The following is a 23,231-nucleotide window of genomic DNA, read 5'->3' on the forward strand; positions in this document are numbered from 1 at the left end:
CATGGATCTTTCTTTTTGGAACTCTATACCACCACCACCACCCCAGGCCAGTCACTGCTTGGTTTCTCCCCAGACAGGACCCCTCCTCCTTCCCCTCCCCCCGCCCAGCCCAGTTCTCCAGCTCCACCAACGTTGGAATGCGGGTAACGTGGCAGATGACTGAAAAACGTACGTGGCGTTTTGGCCTTTGCGGGGCGGGCATGCCTCATCCCATAATGCCCCGCGAAAGGGGCTGAGAAGCATCTAGGGGTGGGGTGGTTGTGGCGATGGGCTCCTTTGCAACAGGCTGGGCCAGCAACCCTCCTCCCCTTGAGACGTTGCCGTAGCCAATGGGAAGGCCTCGGGGTGACATCATGGGCTATTTTTAGGGAGTTACCGCTCGCTGATAAGTGTTGGGCTCCACGCTGGGGAAAGCCTCAGAGTGGGGTTGAGCGCGGCGGAGAACGCGGAGGCTGAAAGCGGCGGCGCTTCAAACGAAGAGAACGGTCGCAGCGTTCTGTGGCCGCGCCGAACTGGTGCAACTTTGCTGCGGGAACAGCCGGAGGGACGGGGACTTCCACGCGCGGTCACTTTCGGCAAAAAAGTGACTTTGGGATCAGCCCTGTTGCCGCTCCTTCTGCCCGACCGAGGAGAGAACTTGCCCGATCAGCCGGCGCGACAAGTGCCTTGGTGAGCTGACTTTTCTGGACCGCGAAGAGACGAGAGTTGTGGTAACTTTTCGGAGCGAATCCAGCCGGTGAGCAGAACGCTCGTGGCAGCCTTCCGGAGAAAAGGGCGAGGACTTCAACAAGTGTGTCTGAAGCTCGCCAACGCTCCGGCAACGAGGGCGCTCCCAAGAGGAAGAAAAAAGAAGGACTTTAGGGGGGTGGAGGAACAAGCAAAGTTGCTGGAGTCGTGATCTGTGCCCAGATTTGCAACTTTGCGGTGTTCAAAAGTTTTCCAAGTGCGGAATACTTTGGCGGAGAGAGAAGTCCCATCGCTTTCGTTCGCGCGCAAGATTCTGGACCTGATGTTCGTCCCGTGTTGTCTGAGCTGAAAAATCGCCTGCCTGATCAATCCAGCCCTCCCCGCCTTACGAAGGGGGGTGAGAAAATAAGGACCAAGCCAATGCCTTGTGGCTAAAAAGTAAGACTTGAAAGCTTCACTCCTCTCTTTTTCCGCAGGACTCTTTCATAGTTTATTTTCGTTCAGTCGCTGTAGGGGGGTGAACTCGGTGGCTGGACTCACTTTTTTAAAGTGGAAGCTAATAGAAAAGGTTCCTTTCTGTTCTTGGCTGTAAAAGCACCAACCTGTGGACTGTATTCTATGACTGCAAAGATGGAACCTACTTTCTATGATGATGCCATAAATGCTACCTTTGTACAGCCAGAAAGTGGTACTTATGGATATAACAATCCCAAAGTTCTGAAGCAGAATATGACTCTGAATCTGGCTGATCCCGCCAGTAACCTCAAGCCCCACCTGAGGAACAAGAATGCTGACATCTTGACCTCTCCAGATGTAGGCCTCCTCAAGCTGGCATCTCCTGAACTAGAAAGGCTGATCATCCAGTCGGGCAATGGCCTGATTACCACCACTCCTACCCCCACCCAATTCCTCTGTCCCAAAAATGTCACTGATGAACAAGAAGGGTTTGCTGAAGGCTTTGTCAGAGCACTTGCAGAACTACACAACCAAAACACCATGCCAAGTGTTACTTCTGCTGCCCAGCCTGTTAACACCGGCATGGCTCCTGTCTCATCTATGGCTGGAAACAGTGGTTTCAGTGCCAGTTTGCACAGCGAGCCTCCAGTCTATGCCAACCTCAGCAATTTCAACCCGAATACGCTCAACGCAGCACCTAACTACAATTCAAACAACCTGGGCTATCCTCCTCAGCATCTAAACCCCCAGATGCCAGTGCAGCATCCCCGCCTTCAAGCTCTGAAAGAAGAGCCTCAGACTGTCCCAGAGATGCCTGGGGAGACTCCTCCCTTGTCCCCTATTGACATGGAATCCCAGGAAAGGATCAAGGCAGAGAGGAAGCGCATGAGGAACCGAATTGCAGCCTCCAAGTGCCGGAAAAGGAAGTTGGAACGGATTGCCAGGTTGGAAGAAAAAGTGAAAACTTTGAAAGCGCAAAACTCAGAACTGGCATCTACTGCCAATATGCTACGAGAGCAAGTTGCTCAGCTGAAGCAGAAGGTCATGAATCATGTCAATAGTGGGTGCCAGCTAATGTTAACACAGCAGTTGCAAACTTTTTGAAGAGACTAGCAGTAACTGTATGTGATAGAGAGGAATTAAGCAAAAAAGAGCGTGAGAGAGAGGTGGAAAGCTCTGGGGGGAGGGGGGCAGAGAAAATGCTGAAAGGCATTGGTTCCTGAGGGTGCTCCCCCAAAAGCATGTGTGGAGAGACTTTCATGCCATTTGTTTTGAAGTGGTGGCAAGCCAGTCAACAGTACTGTTCCTGCTCAGATGAGGCACAAGAGCATTTTTTTAACATTGACCAAGACCTGCATGGACCTAACATTCAGTGATCATTCAGTATTAAAGGTTAAACTGCAGTAGACAATGTAGATTGCTTTTGCTAGTACTCCTTTTAAGAAAAAGTTTGGGAGGGAGTTTGTGGGAAGCTAACAACAGAAGCTGAACTATACTGCCTGCCTTTGAGTCAAGTTGTGTATGTACATATCTTTTTTATTTTATGAAAGCTGATTAATGTCAATAAAACTACTTCATGACTTTGTAAGTTATTTTTATGTTCATTTGGGTTCTTCCCAATATTGTCTGTAAATAAGAGATTTTTTTAGCACTCTTGAGTTTACCATTTGTAATAAAGTATATAATTTTTTATGTTTTATTCTGAACAAAAATGCAGAAAAGGTTGGTTTTATTTAAGAAACATCAACAAAGCAGCACTCGCTTCCTCTGAGAACTTTTAAATCCAGCATATATCCCAACTTGTGGTTAGATGCTAGAACTGTTTTCCCTTTTTACAGCATTGATTAACAAACTCTTCTATAACCAGGCTCCATAAAGACTTATAGCTTCTGCCTGTTCTTGTAAAACTGCATGCTCTGTGAGGAGCTAATGACATAGTTTGGTCAGAAGCCAAAAATTAGCAAGGGGGAGGGGAGCTAAAAATGTAATGACTATTCCTTGTACTAGGAATTTTCAAGTATCACTGGCATTTCCCATTTAGATACTCCATTAAGTAATTACTTTTGATAACATGTGTTTTCAAAAAGGGAATCTTGAGATGGGAATTTGTCTCCTTAATGCTTTTGTTAACTCCTAGATGAAAGATGGTATTTGTTCATGAGTATTTATAACTATGCCTGTTGTCCAATAAAATCATTCTATTACTCTTTCCACAGATTTGAAATCCTTTCCCCTCTTTTTGTGATTTTGCTCTATTGTAAATCATTCTTCAACAGACAAAGAGGTGAAAATGTAACTAGCTGAGGCAATATGTTTTGTGACATATGAAATGTGTAGGCATTTTTGGACTGGCACTGTAGATGCTGTTATGTAAGGGTTTGTTAATTAGGGGGGGTTACAAGAGGAAAGGACAATTTTAATTTTTTTACCCTAACTTACTGCAAATTACAAATGCCTATTTGGTCTTACATATTTTAGATGGAAGTTCTGGTGAACACAGTAGAATTTATTCCAAAGTAAAGTGATCAGCATGATTTAATGGGATGCCCTTGGTCAACTACACATTGGATCTCGGTCTTCTTTTAACTTGGAAACAAATCCTGATAATTGAAATAAAGTATACTTTCATGTAAGAAAGATAGGACTGTAAACTGGGTCTGTAAGCAACCATGTTAATTTGTGAATCCTAATACAGTCAGCAGAATTTGTTTTTAAGAGTCAATTGGGCTGTAAGTCTGCTTACATGAGAATGTGCTGTTGGTTTGTATGGGAGCTCTAAGAAAGTATGTTTAGTTTTGAGAAGAAGCTGCTTCAGTTCCCCCTGACTAGCGTAGAGCAAGCTCTAGTACTTGTAACAGTACTTCTGCATCTTGTTACTTATTGGCTTTCAAAAAGACTAGGATACATAGCAGGAAAATGCTGAGTTAATTATAAATAGTTTTTAAAACAAGGATTCTAGAAATATACTTTAACTGTTACTGGGTTCCTTTCTTTAGTATTCTAATTTTGTTAATAAAAGTCAGCAGACCTATATCAGTAGTGCACAGTGCTGGACATGTAGTTGTTTCAAAACATGCAAATTCAACAGGTTTAACTTCCCTAGTAAGTGAAGTGCTTCAGCATCTTGTTTCAAGCCACAGGAAGAAACCCTCCAAGTACAAATTTATTTAATTGTGTGGGGAACAGGAGACAAACAATGCCCTAGTAATAGAACTACTGGCCTGTCCCCCCCTTGCCCCAGTTCTGCTCCTGTCCCTTCAAAAAGTAGAAATTCACCAGGGGAAAATCTGTTTCATACATGGTTCACCTGATTAATTCCTCTGTAGTTAAAAAGAAGTTTCTATTAGTGTTTATAAATATATCACACACCTTCATTGTTCATAAAGGGGTATGAATAAGTGTGTCTGTATGAAGCGGTTATGCAGAAATGTTAGATCCAAGTCATTTGCTTCTTTCTATAAAATGTGTTCCTTAACAGACCTCTTTCACTCCTCCCTGTCAGCAGAAGAAATTCTGGAGTGTATGATAAGTTTACTGCTATCAGATGTGTACATTTGAATCAACATTTACCAAATAAAGAGGTGGGGGGAGGAGCATATTTGCTGGGTGTACATAGTGCTGATGTAAGCAAACTGGAAGGTAAGTTGGGTTTGACTATGTGTAGGAACAATCAAGCAGAGGAGTGATGCATGCACAGCATAGCTGGGTGTGGCTTTGCACGCTGTTCAACAAGTCCCAGCTAGCAAAATAAGCAGGGCTACCTGGAAAGGTAAAGCCACAAGGTTTGGTTCGGTAGAGAAAGATTTTATAGTTCAAAAAAGTCTGTCATAATAAAATATGCTGATCTAATCCTGGCTTGTTTTGTGTGGCCAGCTCTACCCAGGTTTTCTGCATCTCACCATTTCCAAGATATTTTGGCCTGCCATTGTGTGCATTAGTCCACTTGGTACTATTACTATGGTATCCAGTCTAAAAGCGTCCGCAGGAGATTTTCAGAATGTGTGTGGGGGGAAGACTCCTAATCATCCCAGAGTGTAACAAATAGCTAAAGGTTATTGAGCTTGACCTTGTGGGGTGGTCTGGGCAAATGCCCCCTTGCATCTGCGGCATTAACCAATGTTTGAGAAATTCTATAGTGTAATCTTTCTACATGGAAGCACAGTGATTACAAAACATTACTGGTTGAATTTCTTCCTGGCAGGCAGCTGTTAAATCCCCCAAAGCCAAAAACAACTCTGGCAGCTTAAAATTAAAAGTACAGCTCTCTCCTTTTTTTATTCATTGACAGAAATTCTGTTACTTTAACAGGTAGGGTTCAACAGATAAAACTTTCCCAATGACCGCAATCTTGATTCTGGAAAAGGCTTTGCCCGTTCATTTTCCCCTGATATATGCACCACTGCAATCCTGAAAAGACTGCTGCAACCCCCCCCCCCAAAAAAAGGACATTTTTAGAGGTCTCTGGCATGAGTTCAAGCTCCCATGTGTGAGACCCAAAGGAAGTAAAAAATAGCAACAAGAATAGTATAGTAGTACCAGGCTGGGTGAGATTGCAGTGGATCTTTTAAAGTTTTACAAATTGTATATATACTTTAAGCATCAGAGTACAGAAATGTTCAGATAGGATAAGTAATAGCTGTTCTATTTCATTCTGGTTATCTGGACTTCAAATGCTATCATGATCTCTCAATAGTAAACTTTATGGACTGTTGCCTATCAACAGGACAGCAAATTAAGGCCACCCACAAACTTGGCAGGGAGTTCCTGCATGCTTGATAGGCTCCCTAATATGCAAAACAAAAAACCCAGCAAATCCATCAGCAAACCCCAGCAAATCCATCACCACAAACTGGCCTTATAAATATCGAATGCTGTTTCAGGAGGGTAACTGGACATCACTTGAACAGAAACAAAGCTGTGGAGTGGGGGTTTGGTGAAATTGGTATATTCAAGCCTTTGGATGTCTCAGCATTTTGAAGGTTGCAGGGCATGCATGATCCCCACCTCAACTTTCCATTACAACGTAGAGAGTGAGAAAAAAAAATAATGTGCTCCCTGCACTGTACTGCTTAAATTGAAGGCCAAGTGAGCAGTTTTCTGTTCTCAACATTTTTGAAACAAAAAGAAAAGAAAAATAGGGGAGTACAACTTGGCCTTTGCTGGATCTTGAAGACAAAAATTAGAGTGAAGGGTGTGTGTGTTCCCTACTGCTGTGCTAGTTTGGGATAGCTTTATGTCTTATGCTGCCCAGACTACTGGTCTACCCTGCTCCATGAACTTTGCTTGAACTGAAAGTGATGATCTGGGACAGAGGAAAATCAAGTTACTCAAGATGCTGTGGATTGAATCTGGGACTTTTCTCATAGAAAACCAGTCTTTTGCTACTGATCTACAGCTCCAGCCTGTTTTTAAAGACTTTCAGGAAGAGTGCTAGATTTCAAACAAGAGCAAGTTTAATGTCCAGTTCTTTGTCTGCAGCTACAATGAGAACAACTTCCTTCCCCCCTGTTCCTGCTTACACCAAGTCCTGGAGTAAACTAGGACAGCCTAAAACACTGACCTGTATTGAAGGAACAGAGTTGTCAAAACACCACAAGGGGTTTCACCATCTTTCCAAATGCACACTACTTCCTTTCTTTTGGTTTCCGTTCTTAAATTCCCACAAAATCCACCATTAGATTATGTTTTCTGATAAAACAAAGAAGTCTAAATGGTTGGTGGAACTCGGCCGCCATGAGGAACTGATACACTATGGGTATAAACATAACACCTCAAAACAGCCCATGTGCGTCAGTATTGGCTTTCATAGCACATCCAGATGGCAGCTGCCTACATTCCTAATTTTAAAAAACCCAAAATACAGGGTTGTCTTAGACACACTATACTTTCTACGCATTCTGACTGGCAACAGTTTTCCCAGGTCTCAAGCACAAGATTGAGTGATGTTTGAAGTACTGAACTTGGACCAGGATTCAAACCCCCTCCTAACCTCTCTTGAATAAGTTTTTATCCCCAAGGCATTCCTGCCTCACAGAGTTTTAAGGATAAAAGCAAAATAATGTTATACATGCTGTATTGAGGTCCTAGGTGGAAAAGCAGGATAACAATGTGATAAGTAACCTTTCCCAACCATCCTATCATTTAAACTGAGTTGCAAAGGATTACACGGCCTCTGCTCAATCAGAAATCCAGGAATGCTCACAAAAAGGGCAGTTGCTGATCTCCCTGTACTAACACCATGTTTCTTGGGAAAAGGCAGAGGTGTGGAATGCTAAGTACATTCTTACCTGTTAGAATTTACTTCACTCAGTGGGTCAAGAAGGAGCCAGTTCCTGGAATATAGGAATGACAAGATTTTTGGTGTGAGTTTTAAAGGATTTGTTTTTGGCTGGTAGATTCACTGTTCAGGATATGGAGACTCTCTGGATCTAGAAGGCTTCCCTGGGCATGGGGAACAGCTGACCAAACTCCCTTAAGCAAAGAGTTAATAAATTCTTCCTAAGGAACCTTGATCAGCCCCTGGAGAGAGTGGAACAGAAACCTGTATATGATTCCCTTCCAAACCTTTCTTCTGCTTATTAGACTGGAAGCAGAACATGCCCTTTCCTAATAAATGCAGCACACTAGAAAATACATGAATTGCTTCATATTTGTACTAATTGTAGCTCCAGACAAAGGCCCTTTCTGCATGGGCCAATAACAGCGCCCTAGGGACGGCAAAAACACCGTCCCTAGGGAGTTGTTCGCATGGGGAGCACAGCTGCATCGCAGCCGCGCCGCCCTTGCTCCCCCCCCCAGCAGCGCAAAGCCGATGTTTCCAAACCTCGCTCCCCGAGCGAGGTTTTCTGGAAACAGCGGCTTCCAGCCGCTGCCATGCGAACGGCAGCAGCTGGAAGGCACCATCCCCCCCTTTCCCGATCTACGTACTTTCCCTGTGACCTTCCGGCGTGTCGCCCAGGCCTGGGGACACCCCCCCCCGCCCTGCAACTCCAGAGCTGTCGCGCAGGGCAGGGGGGCGTGTACCCTGGCCTGGCAACAGCGCATCGCTGCGCCATCTTCCCTGCCTTTACCGGGACCGTTCGTGCGAACGGCCCTGGGGTGTGTGTGTCGGCATTGTATACGCTGACGCACCCCCCAGTGTGGCTGTGCGGAAACGGCCAAAGAACTGGACATTAAACTTGATCTGGTTTGAAACCATGCTGCCTCCTTATTTTGATAGCTAGCATCAGGAATACAACACCCCTAGATATATTTTGATACACTTCACAACCACCCAGGAAATTCTGGTAATAGTGAGACTTCTAGGTTCAGGTTTCTACTTCTCACTGTACATATCTCACTGCAAATATTTATAGTCAGAGCAGAGTTGGCTAGGCAGGGCTGTTACATCTCTTGCTATTCTCTGCCTGCTCTGTGCTCCTGCACCCTAGCTTTCTGTTTATCTTTACATTAATTCACTAACCATAATTAGATTAACCAATCATATCTGCAGTTCAGGCAGTAATCAACAGGCAGAAGGGTAATGAATGGCAGCCATACATTTATTCAGTTAAAACGAGAATATTATACTGGTCTAGCGGTATTGCTGGATGTTCATACTTCTTCTGAATGTTAGAAAGGAACTTTTTTAAAAAAAAGTTGTGCTAGCTAGGTGACAGCAAAAAAATGTTTTGCAAAAATCACACTGTTATTATATATTCTGGTCAGCTACAATTATTTGTAGTTTAAGAAAATGGCATTGAACAAAACCAAACCAAAATAAACCAAAAGAGGTTGAATTGGTCAGGGTATGTGGAAATTTCACTTGATTAATGAATGATACAATCAGACCAAATATTTGGTAAGATTTGTTAATCATGAACCTGGTCCAGTGTTACAAGATGCCTGACGGGGTGTCTCTGAAAGCATTAGCGTTGCTCCAACTTCAGCCTTAATGCCTGATGTTGTCACTTCTTGATCAGCTGTTTGGTTGCTAGAGTGATTTGCGGTTAAACAGCACCGTTGGTTTAACAAATGTTTTGAACGTAAATTTTCCGGTGAAATTTAGACAGATTGTGGTGAAACCCCTTGCACCATATAGATTATCACATTTTTATTATTAGAATTTACCTAGTGCTTTAGAGTGTTCATAGCAATACATATACATGATCAGTAAAACTTATGATAATGCAGGATTTTACAACAGTACAAGATCTTGTCTGAATGAAAACTGCAGACCTCAAGGGCAGAGCATGTGTACTACAGAACAAATGTTTTGCATTATTCTTCCTGTGCTGCTGAAGTGTGGAGCTTTCTCACAGGACACAGGATCTAAGAATATAGTTTCCACTCACAGTTAACTGGGAGCAAGAACATTTTTAACTAAAAAAAAGAAATACTCATAGAATTGAGGTGCATATCTCACTGAAATTGAGTGTAATTGAGGGAGATAATGCAACAGATTGTGTCTGTTGCATTTTTAAGTATCAATAGATTTTTTAGCAACATTTTTCTTACAGTAGCAGGCTACTGCTCTTTGGATCAAGCCGCTTAACATAAACCTCATATATCTGTGTATTTGAATGGACTGCTCATACAGTATCTGGAGTCTGAAACTGAAAGCTGGGCCCCTATCAGGTTAATTTGACAAAGGAACAAGTTTCTGAAGCTATCAGTGTCAGAGTGCTGTTAATTCCTGAGGGGGTTCAGGAGAGAGTTTCCAGGCAAAATGTACTCATTTGTTTGTTTGCTTGCTTGCTTATTTGTGTCCTTCTAGTCCTAAGAACTGCTGGTCTATTCTGACTCCTATATGCCGACATCTCTCTAAAAAAACCTCTCTTTTTTTGCTTTCTTGCAATTTGTTTTCATTTCCTACACAATGATTTGAAATGCAAGCAGACAGAAAAATGTATGGAAATCCTAAAAAAAAAAAGATTAGCCTTACATGAGTGTATGCTGGTCAGTTTAAGATTAAGACAATTGATTACAATTACATGCAAAATCAAAATTGCTAAATGACAAGGGGTTTTTTTTTTTTACCAGTGGCAGGTAGTTAATATCACTATCCTAAACACATTTAGTTTGAGAAACATGGGCAGCCCAATTCAGAGCCATGGGCAGTTGTACTACCACCTCCAGAGGATTTTCTGGTAGAGCGAGGATAAAAACCCAACTCCACCCACTGCCAGAAAGCCTGGGCCCCCAAAAAAGTGTAAGTCCAAGCTCAGGGCCGCAGAGCAATTGGCCACAAACTTGGGGTGGAAGCCAACTAATGCCAGCTCTACCACCAGGAATGCCTCTGCCACATCCATGCTTCGCCAATGGCAGCAGCGTGGGAGTGCTGACACTGGGCTGGGTGCTGTTTCCAAGCATCCTGGGGGCCCACGGCAGCCACCCACCAGCATATTCACTCTTCTGCCAGGGTGGGTGCTACGGGTAGGGCAAATCTGCCAGCACAGCCTCATGTCACCTTCAGAAGTTATTGGGAGGGGGGCTCTGGATTGAACTGTTAATAATTCATGTTAGGGTGGCAACATCTATGGAAGTCAAGCCTATATAACTAGAATTCATGAACAGGAGACTATGACACTCACCATAGGAGGTCTGAAAAACTCTTGGATGGTTGCTTCTGGTATTCCTCAGGCCTTATTAGCTGGGAGCTGCATATAAACTTTTCTGCCTTTGGAAACATTTAGTATATTGTCTCTCCCTGCAGGATAAATGTGATGAGTTCCAATTTCAGTACCTTAAAAGGTGACATTGTTATGAAAACAGTTCAGCCCTATAATGAGGCTTCATTATGTTGTGGTTCACTTCAGGCACACCTTCGTTTCAAAGTTACCTGTTGTGTTTTTTTAAAAAAACTCTCAGAGCTGCTACCTATAAAAATAGCCCTTATGTTTAGCATGAATGCCTGTTAAACATATTTCCAAAGTATGCTAACACACCCTTAATTGCTTTCAAGAGGACTCTGTGGCAATTTTTGTCTGGGGCCTTTTCATTCCTACATGTAGAAATGCATTGTTCTTTAGGAACAGGCCACTCCCTTGCTGCTTTGTGGTTTCTCCAGTCTGAAAAAATTTGTGAAAAGTTCAAAGCATCTGTGCTCTACCTTATACGACACTAAGGGGAATGTTAAAAAAGGTCTTAAAACTGCAACAGAGACTGCATTCACACACACAAAATCAGTACCTTAATGCTTCATTTCTGCATTGTTTACATGACCACTTAGGAACTTAACATCAATTTTCTAGCTCCGTCTTCCTCTCATTAATGTCCTTATTTCTCTAGCTATTCTGCCAAAAAATTGCAATTTGGTTAGTCAGCAAGGAAAAAAAATAACTGGCAGGGTGTGCAGTCACTTCCAGCAAAAACCTGAAAGTGACATCACATACACATGCAATGTTGGGGCCCACATCCCTTTCCCTTGAAGGTCCCACTAGTTGCCAGTTACACAGTGGCAGTTACACACTTACTTAAAGTGTCTCTGTAAACAGAGTTACTATGCACTTATAAATCCAAAGTACAGTAACTCTGTTTAGGATTGTACTGCTGGTATTTGAAGGATATATTTGTGTTCATTGCTAGGAGAGAAAGAGAGGAGGGTGAACGAAGCGATTTCAATTAGCATTCTCTCACTGAGGATATTGATTCTGTGCTTTGTTTTTAACTAAACTGAAATAGTAGTCCTGACATCCTTTGGGGGAGAGTATCTAATAACAACAAAACGCAGTTCACCCTTTTCATTCATTTCCCAGCACCAGTGCTGAACTAACTAAGGAATGGGAACTAGCTGAATATGCTGATAAATGTTATGTTACAGTATTTGCTGACACAGCGGTTTCCTCCCGTGTATTTCTCTGAGGCTTCTTAATGTTCACTAACTTGGTCAAGAGATATGGTCTAGAGATAGATATGTAGGATGGGTGACACCTGGCTTGACAACACTACATGTGAAAGGGATCTGGGAGTCTTAGTAGACCATAAACTAAACATGAATCAGCAATATGATGTGGCGGCCAAAAAAGCCAATGCGATTTTGGGCTGTATCAATTGGAGTATAGTTTCACCTGGAATATTGTGTACCGTTCTGGGCACTGCAATTCAAGAAGGATATTGACAAGAAGGAATGGATCCAGAGGAGGGCAACAAAAATGGTAAAAGGTCTGGAGTCCATGCCCTACAAAGAGAGGCTTAGGGAGCTAGTGATGTTTAGTCTGGAGAAGCATAGGTTAAGGGGTGACATGATAGCCATATTTAAATATTTGAAGGGATGTCATGTCGAAGAGGGAGCAAGCTTGTTTTCTGCTGCCTCAGAGACTAGGACACAGAGTAATGAATTCAAGGTAAAGGAAAAGAGATTCCAACTAAACATTAGGAAGAACTTCCTGACCATCAGGGCTGTTCGACAGTAGAATTCACTCCCTCGGAGAGTTGTGGAGTCTCCTTCTTTGGAGGTTTTTAAGCAGAGACTGGATGAACATATGTCGGGAGTGCTTTGATTGTGTGTTTCTGCATTGCAGATCTCTTCCAACTCTATGATTCTATGTACTCCAATTAGTTTGGTTTGAAATCCAGCACTGAAGCTAAGCTGTTTTGCCAGTCCTATTTGCTCAGATTCATTATCATTGGGCACACACCAAAGTGTTTTCACAGTGAAAAAGATGAATGTCCTGTTAAGAACAGAAAACAGAGAATCACTGGCAAATGGGACAGTTTATGTTATTCCAGCTTTCCCGGGAAGGACCATCAACAGGCTGATGAGAAGCATCAGACATCTAAATTCTATGCAGTGCACACTCTTTGCTTGTTTCATTGCTCATACTCATAATTCCTTATTACAAGTCAGATATTTGGATCTGTACCTTCTGCAGGAGCTACTGTGCAACTGGGCATAATCAGCAACTGCTCATATGTATTCTCTTTTGTGTCCCCCACCTCATGAAATGGCCTGCCTGAGGAAGTCAGAAAGGCTTCCCAGCCTCTTGCATTTCTGCATACATGTAAAACTGAATTGTTCAGGAGATCATTTTCACAAAGGCAATTCAGTTATAATAAAATATAACTGAATTGATTCGGGAAGAATATTTTTAAAAAGGGTCGACAGTGTTGTGTTAGATACGTTTTGTTTCAGCTTTATTGCAGATTTGTACTTGGTTTTAATTGTTGTATACTTATTCTATTACATTGCTGCCTTATTGGATGTACCCATCCTATTGACTGCATCAACTTACACTGTGTAATTTACCTTAAATCTTAGTGAAAACAGCAGACTTTAAATAAAATATATGAAATAAAAGTAAAATATTCAGGAATGCAACTTAACTGTCTGTTTTTGTACTTACAATGATAGCGATTCAATGGTCAACTTCTCTATATTTGTTCTGGATATGTTTATGCACGCACCATGTTTTTAAATGTGGGTTGGAATCTGGGAGTTCTATTTTTTTTACCAGGTTAATTCAGAATGGAACAATTTGTAAACTTATTTGTTCAACGTTAGTATCTGATCTTAAGCATGTTCTTGCATGTTAATTCTAACTGATTTCTATGAGATTTACTTATAAATCTCAATGTAAAATCATAGCCTTATTCAGCAAACTTAAGTATACATTATTACACACCCATCTTATTGAAGTCAGTTGGTCTTACTTCTGAGTGGATGTGATTAGGATCAGGCTTCATGTCTGTTCTGGCTCACCAGCAAACTTGTGTCATTATGTGATATCTAAAGACTGATTCTCATACATGAGTGCGCATTTCTTCATGTAACTACCGTACTCTATATTTGAATGTTTAAAAGAAAACTCAATATGTGAATTGATTCCATTGAAAATCATTGTGTCTGAAATGGCAATACAAATATCAGTTCCTAGGGTTTGAAATGGTTATAAAATTATAAGGCCTAGAGTATCATTTCTGTCTATAGTCCAGCAAGAAACAGATTGACATTCCAGCTGTACAACAATCTTTCAGTCTCTACATGCGGCACATAGTGTGGAAGTGACTAAATGGATACTAGATGGCAGCAATTGAAGGTGATGACCTTCAAATGAGATATTAAACTGACCTCTCTTCTGGTGACCGTCCAGGTAGAGATTAAAAATTCCACAGCACTGTTCAAAGAATAGTATCCAGTTGCAAATATTTTCCTAATACAGGTTTAATTTCAAAAGATATGTCTGGTGTCTTCTGGACAGTACTGAAGTAAGGGGTTGTTGTTGTTTTTTGAGTTACTAGATAGAACATTTTATATAGAAAAAAGTAAAACTCTTTTTTTAAAAAAAGATGTTAAACATTAGCCCAGATGAAAGCAACCACCCGTAATTAGTGATGAAGGTCTGTAATGAGGCAGACACTGCAATACTGTTTCAACTAAAGAGAGATCCAGTTGAGGCAAGATGAACTCAGAGAAATCCGTTGCATCCAGATATGCTAAATGCACAGAATAAAGCACTGAGATCAACAACCAGGTCTGGTTTAAGAATTATACTACATAGGTGACACTACTTTATTTGACTGTAATCAAATTGACAGACTGTGCAATGCATGGGGGAGGGGATACATGACCAATCTGAATTCAGTCAGAATCTGACCTGTTGTGCTACTTACTTAACTCTTCAGATTTCAGTATAAGAGGAGTCTTGGTTGATAACAAGGTGAAGTAATAGCAAGGCTATAGAAGCTGGGGAACACGAGAAAGAAATAACTATGCTGACTAATAAAAATTATATCAGAACAACTTCTTTCTATCTCTGAGTTGTGCAAACAATATCACTGTGAATACTTATGAGTTGAATTCCACATCAGTACTGAACACAATTCAGCTATATGAGCAAAGGTTATTTACAAGTACAGTGTTCCAATATGAAGGGTAGAAATGACAAAGTCTGACAAAAAAAAAAATACCTTTTATCTTCCTGTGATTGCTTCCAGAAAACGCTCAGCAAGTTTATGTTTGAAAGATTTAAGTTCTAGTTTGGATGGTATGCTTATACCCTTTTTAGTTCTGGTATGGAAGGTTTTATTGAAAGGTTAGCCAATCTGAACAGATCGTTGTGTACATCCTGAACAATTCACATGACTCTCTTGGCATGCTGATATTTCACAGTGTCCACACACTGTAAAACTTGATGAAAATGACATTTAATCCCAGCAGATGACTTATCTTACCCATAATAAAATGCTAAGGGATGGAATGTCCCGACGATTAACCCATTAGTGCAGGACAATCTATCCTGTCCCAGGAGCAGTGGCTGCTCCATGGCCGCACAAGCCCTCCCACCTCCCCCAACAACTCTCCAGCCAGCAGATCAGCTGATCCACAGGCCGCACAAGCCCTCTCGCCTCCCCCCACCTCTAACAACCAACCTGGGTGGGCCCGGCAAACCTTTCCACCCTCCTTCCACACCCCAAGCATCACCTTTCCACTCTCACCCACCCCAAGCCTAACCTTTCAACCTTCTCCCACCCAAACCTTACCTTTCTACCCTCCCCCCACCCCTAGCCTCACCTTTCCACCGTCCCTCAACCCCTAACCACACCCCAAGCCTCATCTTTCCAACATCCCCCTCCCCAACCATACCCCAAGCCTCCCACCAACCCAAGCCTCACCTCGCCACTTTCCCCCAATTTTAAACACACCTTCCAACCCTCCCCACCCCAATACTTACCTTACCACCCTCCCCCACCCCTAACCACACCCCAAGCCTCCTCCACCCTAAGCCTCATCTTTCCACTCTCCACCACCTCTAGCCACACTTTCCAACCCTCCTCCATCCCAATACACTCCTTGCCACCCTCCCGCACCCCAATACTAACCTTCCAACCCTCCCCCACCCCTAGTCACACCTTTCAACACTCTTCCACCGCAAACTTCACCTAACCACCCTCCCTCTATCCTCACCTTCTCACCAACCCCAAGTCACACTTCTTCAACCTCTCCCACCCCCCAAACCACAGATCCAGAACCAGGCAAGTGGCAAGCATCGTGCCAGGAGCAGGGGGGGCACTACAGTCCCAGTAAAGCCCACTGCAGGGGGAGATGCTTCTTCTTCCACCTTTTGCTAGGGCCCATTGCATATTCCATTGCAAAGAGATTCAGGTGGGAAGCCATGTTGGTCAGTAGCATCAGAAAAAAGTCTGAGTCCAGCGGCTCCTTTAAGACCAACACAGTTTTTTTCTTGGTATAAGCTTTCATGTACTGAAGCAGTGGGCCTGCACTCAAAAGCTTATACCAAGATTAAAACTATGTTGGTCTTAGGAGCCCTGGACACAGACTTTTTTCAGCAAGCAATGAGTTTCATATTGTAGTAGAAGCAGATAATAAACAGTACCTCAGATCAAAGAATTAGAATGCTGAAATAAAACCAAAATAAACAGTAAGTCAAAGGAGAAAAAATAGCAGCTGAGTAAATGAGAGTAGCACAGAAGAAGAAAAAATGTAGTTTTCACCTGACACCTAAAATTTAACAAACTTGGCACTTAACAGACTAGTGCAAGGAGGGAATTCTAAAGCCAAAGAACCACCACTGAGAAGTCTTTTTTTTTTTTGCTATAATATACCTTAACCCAGTGGTAGGATTCAAATAATTTAACAACCGGTTCCAGTGGTAGAAATTCAAATAATTTAACAACTGATTGTTTACAAGCACCATTTTAACCACCGAAGTGCTGAAGTGGTGTGAACCCGCTGAATCCCACCACTCCCTTAACCTCTGAGGGAGGCATTCCCGAAGGACTGTCTCCACATATACTATTCAGCTTACCAGTTAAGATCTGCCTCTCAGAACCGGTCCTCAGTGTCCCAGCCTTCTGAGCTGGGGAGGGTACTGACTTGACAGGACATTTTCTGTGGTGGTATGCCACCTCTGGAGCATCCTTTCCCTTGAAGATTGTCTCGTGCCTTCTTTATTTCCTTTTAGTGATCAAGCCAAAATGAATCATCTTACCTAGGCATTTAAATAGAAGCTTTATCTTACAGTCAGCCTTTTAAATGGTCTGGGTTTTTTAAAAAATAGATCACTAACAATAAAACCCGTTGAGTGAGAAAAAATACAAATTGGGTCTCAGGGGAAATTCAAGTGGAGATTGGGGTGGAGCCTCCGGAGTGGGAAGGTAGTGCATTTGGGGTGTCTCAATGGGACACAAATTGGTCCGAGTCCAAAGCAGCCATTTTATCCTGGAGAACTGATCTCTGTAGTCTGGAGATCAGTAGTAATGCCAGAAGGGCTCTAGGTCCTGCCTGTAGATTGACAGCCCTAATTACTTTAAACCAGACTAGGTCAGTGTTGTCTCCTCTGGCTACAAACTCTCTGGTGGAATCAAGCAAAGACTGCTTTGTCTGGCTCCTGTCACCTGAGATCCTTTAACCCTATGAAGCTGCCTTATTCTAAAACAGACTCTTGGTCCATCAAAGTCAGTTTTGTCTACTCAGAAGTGTCACCTCCTGCCCAGTTGCAGATGCTCTAACACCAAGCCACAGTCAACACCAAGCCACAGTTCTGTGCAACTTATCCCTGAAATTAGGCTCCATTCCTGAAGACTGGAAGATGGCCAATGTCACACCAATCTTTAAGAAAGGATCTAGTGGGGACCTGGGAAATTACAGGCTCTTTAACCTATTCATAAATGACCTGGAAGTAGGTAGCGTGGTGGCCAAGTTTGCAGATGATACCAAATTATGTAGGGTGGTGAGAACCACAAAGGATTGCGAAGAGCTCCAAGCGGACCTTGATAAATTAGGTGAGTGGGCTAAGAAATGGCAAATGCAGTTCAATGTAGCAAAATGTAAAGTGATGCACATAGGGGTAAAAAAAATCCAAACTTCACATATAGGCTACAGGGGTCAGTGCTATCAGTCACAGACCAGGTGAGTATGGGGATTTGGGCATCTTTGAAGTTGATAGTCTCCTTGAGAAATGTCAACTCCAATGCATGGCAGGTAGCTGGTGGAAAAAGGCAAACTCTATGCTGGGGAATAATTAGGGAAAGGGAATTGGATAATAAAACTGCAAAGATTGTCATGCCCTTTATATAAAAGCAGTGGTGTGTGACCGCGACTCTGGAGGCAATTGTGTCCAAGTTCTTGGTCGCCAAGGCACATCCTCAAAAAAAGGATATTGAAGAGATAGAAAAAAGTGCAGAGAAGGGGCAACGAGGATGATTGGAAGGATTGGAGCAATTCTTCCTTATGAGGGAGAGGCCTGCAGCTGCTTAGGACCTTTTTTTTTTTTTTAGTTTGGAGAGGAGACGTCTGAGGGGGGATATGATTCAAGTCTATAAAATTATGCATGGGATAGAAAATGTTAACAGAGATAAATTTTTCTCTCTTTTTCACAATACTAGAACCAGGGGGCATTCATTGAAAACACTGGGAGGAAACATTGAAACACTTCTTCATGCAACGTGTGATTGGTGTTTGGAATATGCTGCCACAGGAGGTGGTGATGGCCACTAACCTGGATAGCTTTAAAAGGGGCTTGGACAGATTTATGGAGGAGAAGTCGATCTCTGGCTACCAATCTTGATCCTTCTTGATCTGAGGTTGCAAATGCCTTAGCAGACCAGGTGCTCGGGAACAGCAGCCGCAGAAGGCCATTGCTTTTATATCCTGCATGTGAGCTCCCAAAGGCACCTGGTGGGCCACTGCGAGTAGCAGAGAGCTGGACTAGATGGACTCTGGTCTCCAGCAGGCTCTTTCTTATGTTCTTATGTTCCATCCCTGCAGTGGAAGCACTACATCTGAAGCCTTCTGCATGCAGATGTAACCCCCATGCTCAGAATGGGTTGACCCAGAAAGGGGTGGAGACCCAAAGCAGGAGAAGGCTGCAGAGCTCCTGTAGTTGGAGGAGACAAGGCTACCAGATTTGGACCTTGGTTGTATGAGCCCTTAACACCTTGTTAAGGTAACTGCAATATTGTTGGGAACTACTGGGAAGGTAGTTGTTTATTTTTGCTATGTTGTAAATGTTGGAGTTTATTGTTTCAGGGTTTCTTTTTGTGGTTGTAATGGATGAGAGTTCTCCTGGAAACCTTTCATCAAGTGTTGAACTCCTGGGTTCCTATCAAGCCCTTGGAGTCTTCAGGAGCCAACCCACTTGCAAAGAAGAATTGGACTTGGCAGTATCAGTAGACTGTAAATATAAGGACTTGAAAATGCAACCTGAACAGGACCTTGAAATGTGATGTTAAATGTTGATGTTATATGTTAAGAAAGTAAACCATTTTGTTTTTAAAAATTTGTTGTTGCAAACTCATTCCAAGTTCTGCCCCACAGAACCCACAAGCTGAGGTTACACAGACAGCATGTGCTCGATCACTGAGTTACATACTCTCTCAAAAGATGTTGTCTTCATTTTCAGCAGCACAGCATGAAGCAATGATAATATGTGTCCTGTCTTTAAAATAAAATCTGAGTTTAATTTTTCTATTTTAAATTGATTGTTGATGCTTTTATTGATTTTTTTAAAAAAATGCATACTTTCACAAATCCCTTTGAGCCACTATGTATAGTGTGATGTATATATTACATTCTATTCATCAAAAATTCCAGTCTGTTCTCCTTGAGCTTTGGGTATCCTTCCCAAGTACGGAGCTATAGCCAATTACCTAGCAGCCACCTTACCGGTCGCCCACCGTCAGGCATTTATGTTAGCCAGATTCAACAGTTTTCCTTCAGCCTCTACCAACGGAAGGTATCACCAAATTCCAAAACAACAAAGACACTGTCGCTGTGGCTCCATTGACTCTCTGACCCATGTCCTCCTAGAGTGCCAAATAAATGCAGATGCGCCAGTCTTCAGATTAACTCCCACCCCTTTATTAGTGGCGTATGGAAAAATTACTAACCTGCATCCGCTAAGCAGCATAATGTTTTCTTCTTGGAGATTACAATGCTTTTACAACACGTATGGTAGCTCTATACCTGACAACCATTTTAAAGTGCTAATTTATTCCCATTTTATTACTTTTAACTGTATTTTTAAAAATATATTATACCAGTATACTAAACCAAATTGGTTCATTATTATTTGGCACAGAATCAAATTTTTAAATATCAAATATGACACATAAAACAAATGTAGAACTTCTTATAAAAGATAGGTATCTTCTCCAATCTGTCTAATATTCGGCATGGTAGGATACCTATTGCTGTATTATTTTGCTTTTAACTTGCTAAACAGATCTATTTTTATTGCAATTTTATATTAGATTGTATTTTTACATTGATGTGTAGGGATATTTATTGTCATTTGCTCTGGCTATTTCTAAAAAAAAAAAAAATCTGAAGTGATTTGAATCCCTCGAAGTCAACCGTCAAGTTATGTGGACTATTTCCTTGCTACTAAACTATACTTGAGACTGCAGAATGTGTCTATGTAAATCTTGATCTATCTATGCCTATTAAAGGTTAATAAAGATAAAGAAGGTATATATTACATAAGCAAAAATGGAAAACTAAGAATTGTATTTTTTTTCAGTAGAGCTTTTAATGGAACCGAGTTTCTAGACTCCTTTGATTATTTCAGTTTATCATCTTTTAAAATGGGCAAATTAATAAGTATTAGGGTGTAGTTTTATTGATTTTAAATTACCTTGAGTGTGCCAGCAACAAAGAAGGGTTATATATTTAAATAAACAAACTGGAAAGGAGAGTTTGTCTTCCTGAATGCATACAGAAACCACTGGGGTGGACTATTGACTTATCAAACAGCATGGTAGGATTCCATCTCTTCCCATTGACTCGGGGTAATAAAAATGGGAAACTGAAGAGGAACCAGGGACTTGAAAAACTTATAATAAATTAATAATAATAAATTAGTTGTGATAGCTTCTTTATCATCCTGTAATCACATTCTGAAGCCTTGGGCAGAAATCCTACCAAAGATTTTAGGATAGTTTGTATTTCAAAGAAACAATTATGTGTAAATGAAGCCCAAGGGTACATAAACTCAGTTGTGGAGAAGGTCAGCTGGGTGATCCAAAAAAATCCTAATAAAAATGGAGGGAGGGAGGAATTTTGTTCACCTCACACTCCCAACCCAAAGATAAAAATCTAAACAGGCCTTGCTTATTTTTTTCCCCCCAGGAGGGCTGAAGCAAAAGGATCAAAAGGTACAAAAATGCTGAGTACCCAGTCAGTCGCTTGGCTTTCATATTTAATGAATTCTCTCCCTGGCATCACCGTCAGGAGTATTCCCTTTGTCGCTGGTGCAAACCTCTGCGCCACTGCAATGGCAGTGATGGTGCTCCTGCATCACACACCCACACAACTCCCCAGTACTGGTGTATGTGTCCCAGCACCATTGTAAATGCCTCTTCTTCCTTTGGATTGTGCTGTTAGCACTGTGTCCTGAAAGCCTCTCAAAGTTGCTTGGGCTTACCCTAGGCCAGTGGTGGCAAACCTATGGCATGGGTGCCAGAGGTGGCACTCGGAGCCCTCTCTATGGGCACGCGCACACAGAGTTCATCATGTGGGGGGCAGAAAATCACCCCCCCACACACACACACATTTAGGCTGGCTTGGGCCACTGAGCACAACGTGCGCACACCGCAATGAGGAGGGAGGACTCAGCTGGTGGACCTGGTGCCTGTGCTCCAGGTGGCTGCTGCCAGAGGGGCAGGCGCAGAGGAGGCAGAGATGCTAGAGAGGCACAGAGCGGTGCGCATGGGACTTGCTGGAGGCTAGAGCAGACTGGCCCCTGCTTGAGCGGGTGGGTTGGAGGAAGAGGGAGCCAACCATTTTTTTCTAAACTAAAACCTCAGCATTCAGGTTAAATTGCCAGGTTGGCACTTTGCGATAAATAAGTGGGGTTTGGGTTGCAATTTGGACACTCGGTCTCAAAAGGGTTTGCCATCACTGCCCTAGACTCTTTAGCCAGTTGGGTGTAGAGTTCATGTTGGGAAGAGCAACAGGAAAAGAAAAAAAATTCCGTTTCCTCTGTCTCCTTCTGACAGCTACTAGAGATAATACGTTCCAATATCCTAACACTGTAGATGCCATTTCACAACATGGTTACAATGTGATTCTTGTAAGGTCAAAATCAAAGGGATTTCTTGATTAATATCCTAAATTGGAGTCATCTTGGTTTGAGACAAGTAGAACTTTTGCAATTACTAGTGGGTCCTCTACTTTTTCTAAAGATTCTGGCAAGGGAAACCTTTGTAAACAGGTGTCAGTTCATAGGTCAGAAGTGGCAGTGGCATTTGCCCAGAACACTAAATCTATCATTATGTTTCACATGCGATCTAATTTAAACATGATGCTGACATGAAAATACATTTCTGTAGAACTTTGCACTCATAGTCTTGTCGTAAAATAGGTAGTAGCCTAGTGGACAGTGAGACACTATGTGAGTACAAAGTCCCTCAAGTGAGTTTTTTTGCCCCAGCCGGCAAGACATTTGAGTCATGCTTGAACTGTGAGCTGTCAAGTATCCTGTTCAAATCTCCTTGTAATAATTCAATCAAGAGGATGCAAGCTGCTGTTACCCCTTCCGAATAGTACAGGCTTCCTTTACTGGGAAGTTGTAAAAATTATTGAGTTACAACCAGGAACCCGCAAGAACTTCCAGAAGGCATCTCATTCTGCCTCCCCTGCTAATTCATGTTTTCCTTTCCCAAAAGCTCCCAGTGCTACTCTCTTTTTCCTGCTTCCTTTTCCCCTTCCCAACCAACAACAAACCAGAATTACAACTGATCTCAAGATGACAGAAATCAGTTCCCCTAGAGAAAACCACTGCCTTCTGGAATGAACTGATCATTTACACAATTGTCCTGGTTAGCTGGTGCTGTGAAAATAAAGTGGATCTCAATCCATTTTTATGTAAAATATATTAAGAGGCAAATGTCTTCCTTGCCATTACACAGTCATGGTTTTGAACAAAATACTGAATATGCATGTCATTAGTCGTAGGAAGTCCATTGTGTATGGTCTGATCATAAGGTGGATCTTTCTTCATCTAATTCATTACACTAGAGGCACAAACAGAAAAAAGGTTAAACATCTGTGGGAACCTTCTGCAAATTGTGGGCAGCTCAGAAAAGCCTGAAGCACCAGAAAATGGTGGGTACAAGTTGCACAAACCAAAAGTGAGAGCTGTAACAAG

The 23,231-nt window shown here is 42.2% G+C and overlaps 1 protein-coding gene across 1 annotated transcript; it reads left to right on the top strand.

Annotated features, from left to right (window-relative positions):
• The first annotated feature begins 382 nt into the window (after window positions 1-382).
• JUN (Jun proto-oncogene, AP-1 transcription factor subunit) lies at window positions 383-3,358 on the top strand. Its single transcript, XM_048497630.1, has one exon. The coding sequence runs from the start codon at window positions 1,306-1,308 to the stop codon at window positions 2,245-2,247; it is 942 nt and encodes a 313-aa protein (XP_048353587.1). The 5' UTR covers window positions 383-1,305; the 3' UTR covers window positions 2,248-3,358.
• The last annotated feature ends 19,873 nt before the right edge of the window (window positions 3,359-23,231 follow it).

This window comes from Sphaerodactylus townsendi, linkage group LG05, assembly GCF_021028975.2.
Source record: "Sphaerodactylus townsendi isolate TG3544 linkage group LG05, MPM_Stown_v2.3, whole genome shotgun sequence".
NCBI classification, from domain to species: Eukaryota; Metazoa; Chordata; class Lepidosauria; order Squamata; family Sphaerodactylidae; genus Sphaerodactylus; species Sphaerodactylus townsendi.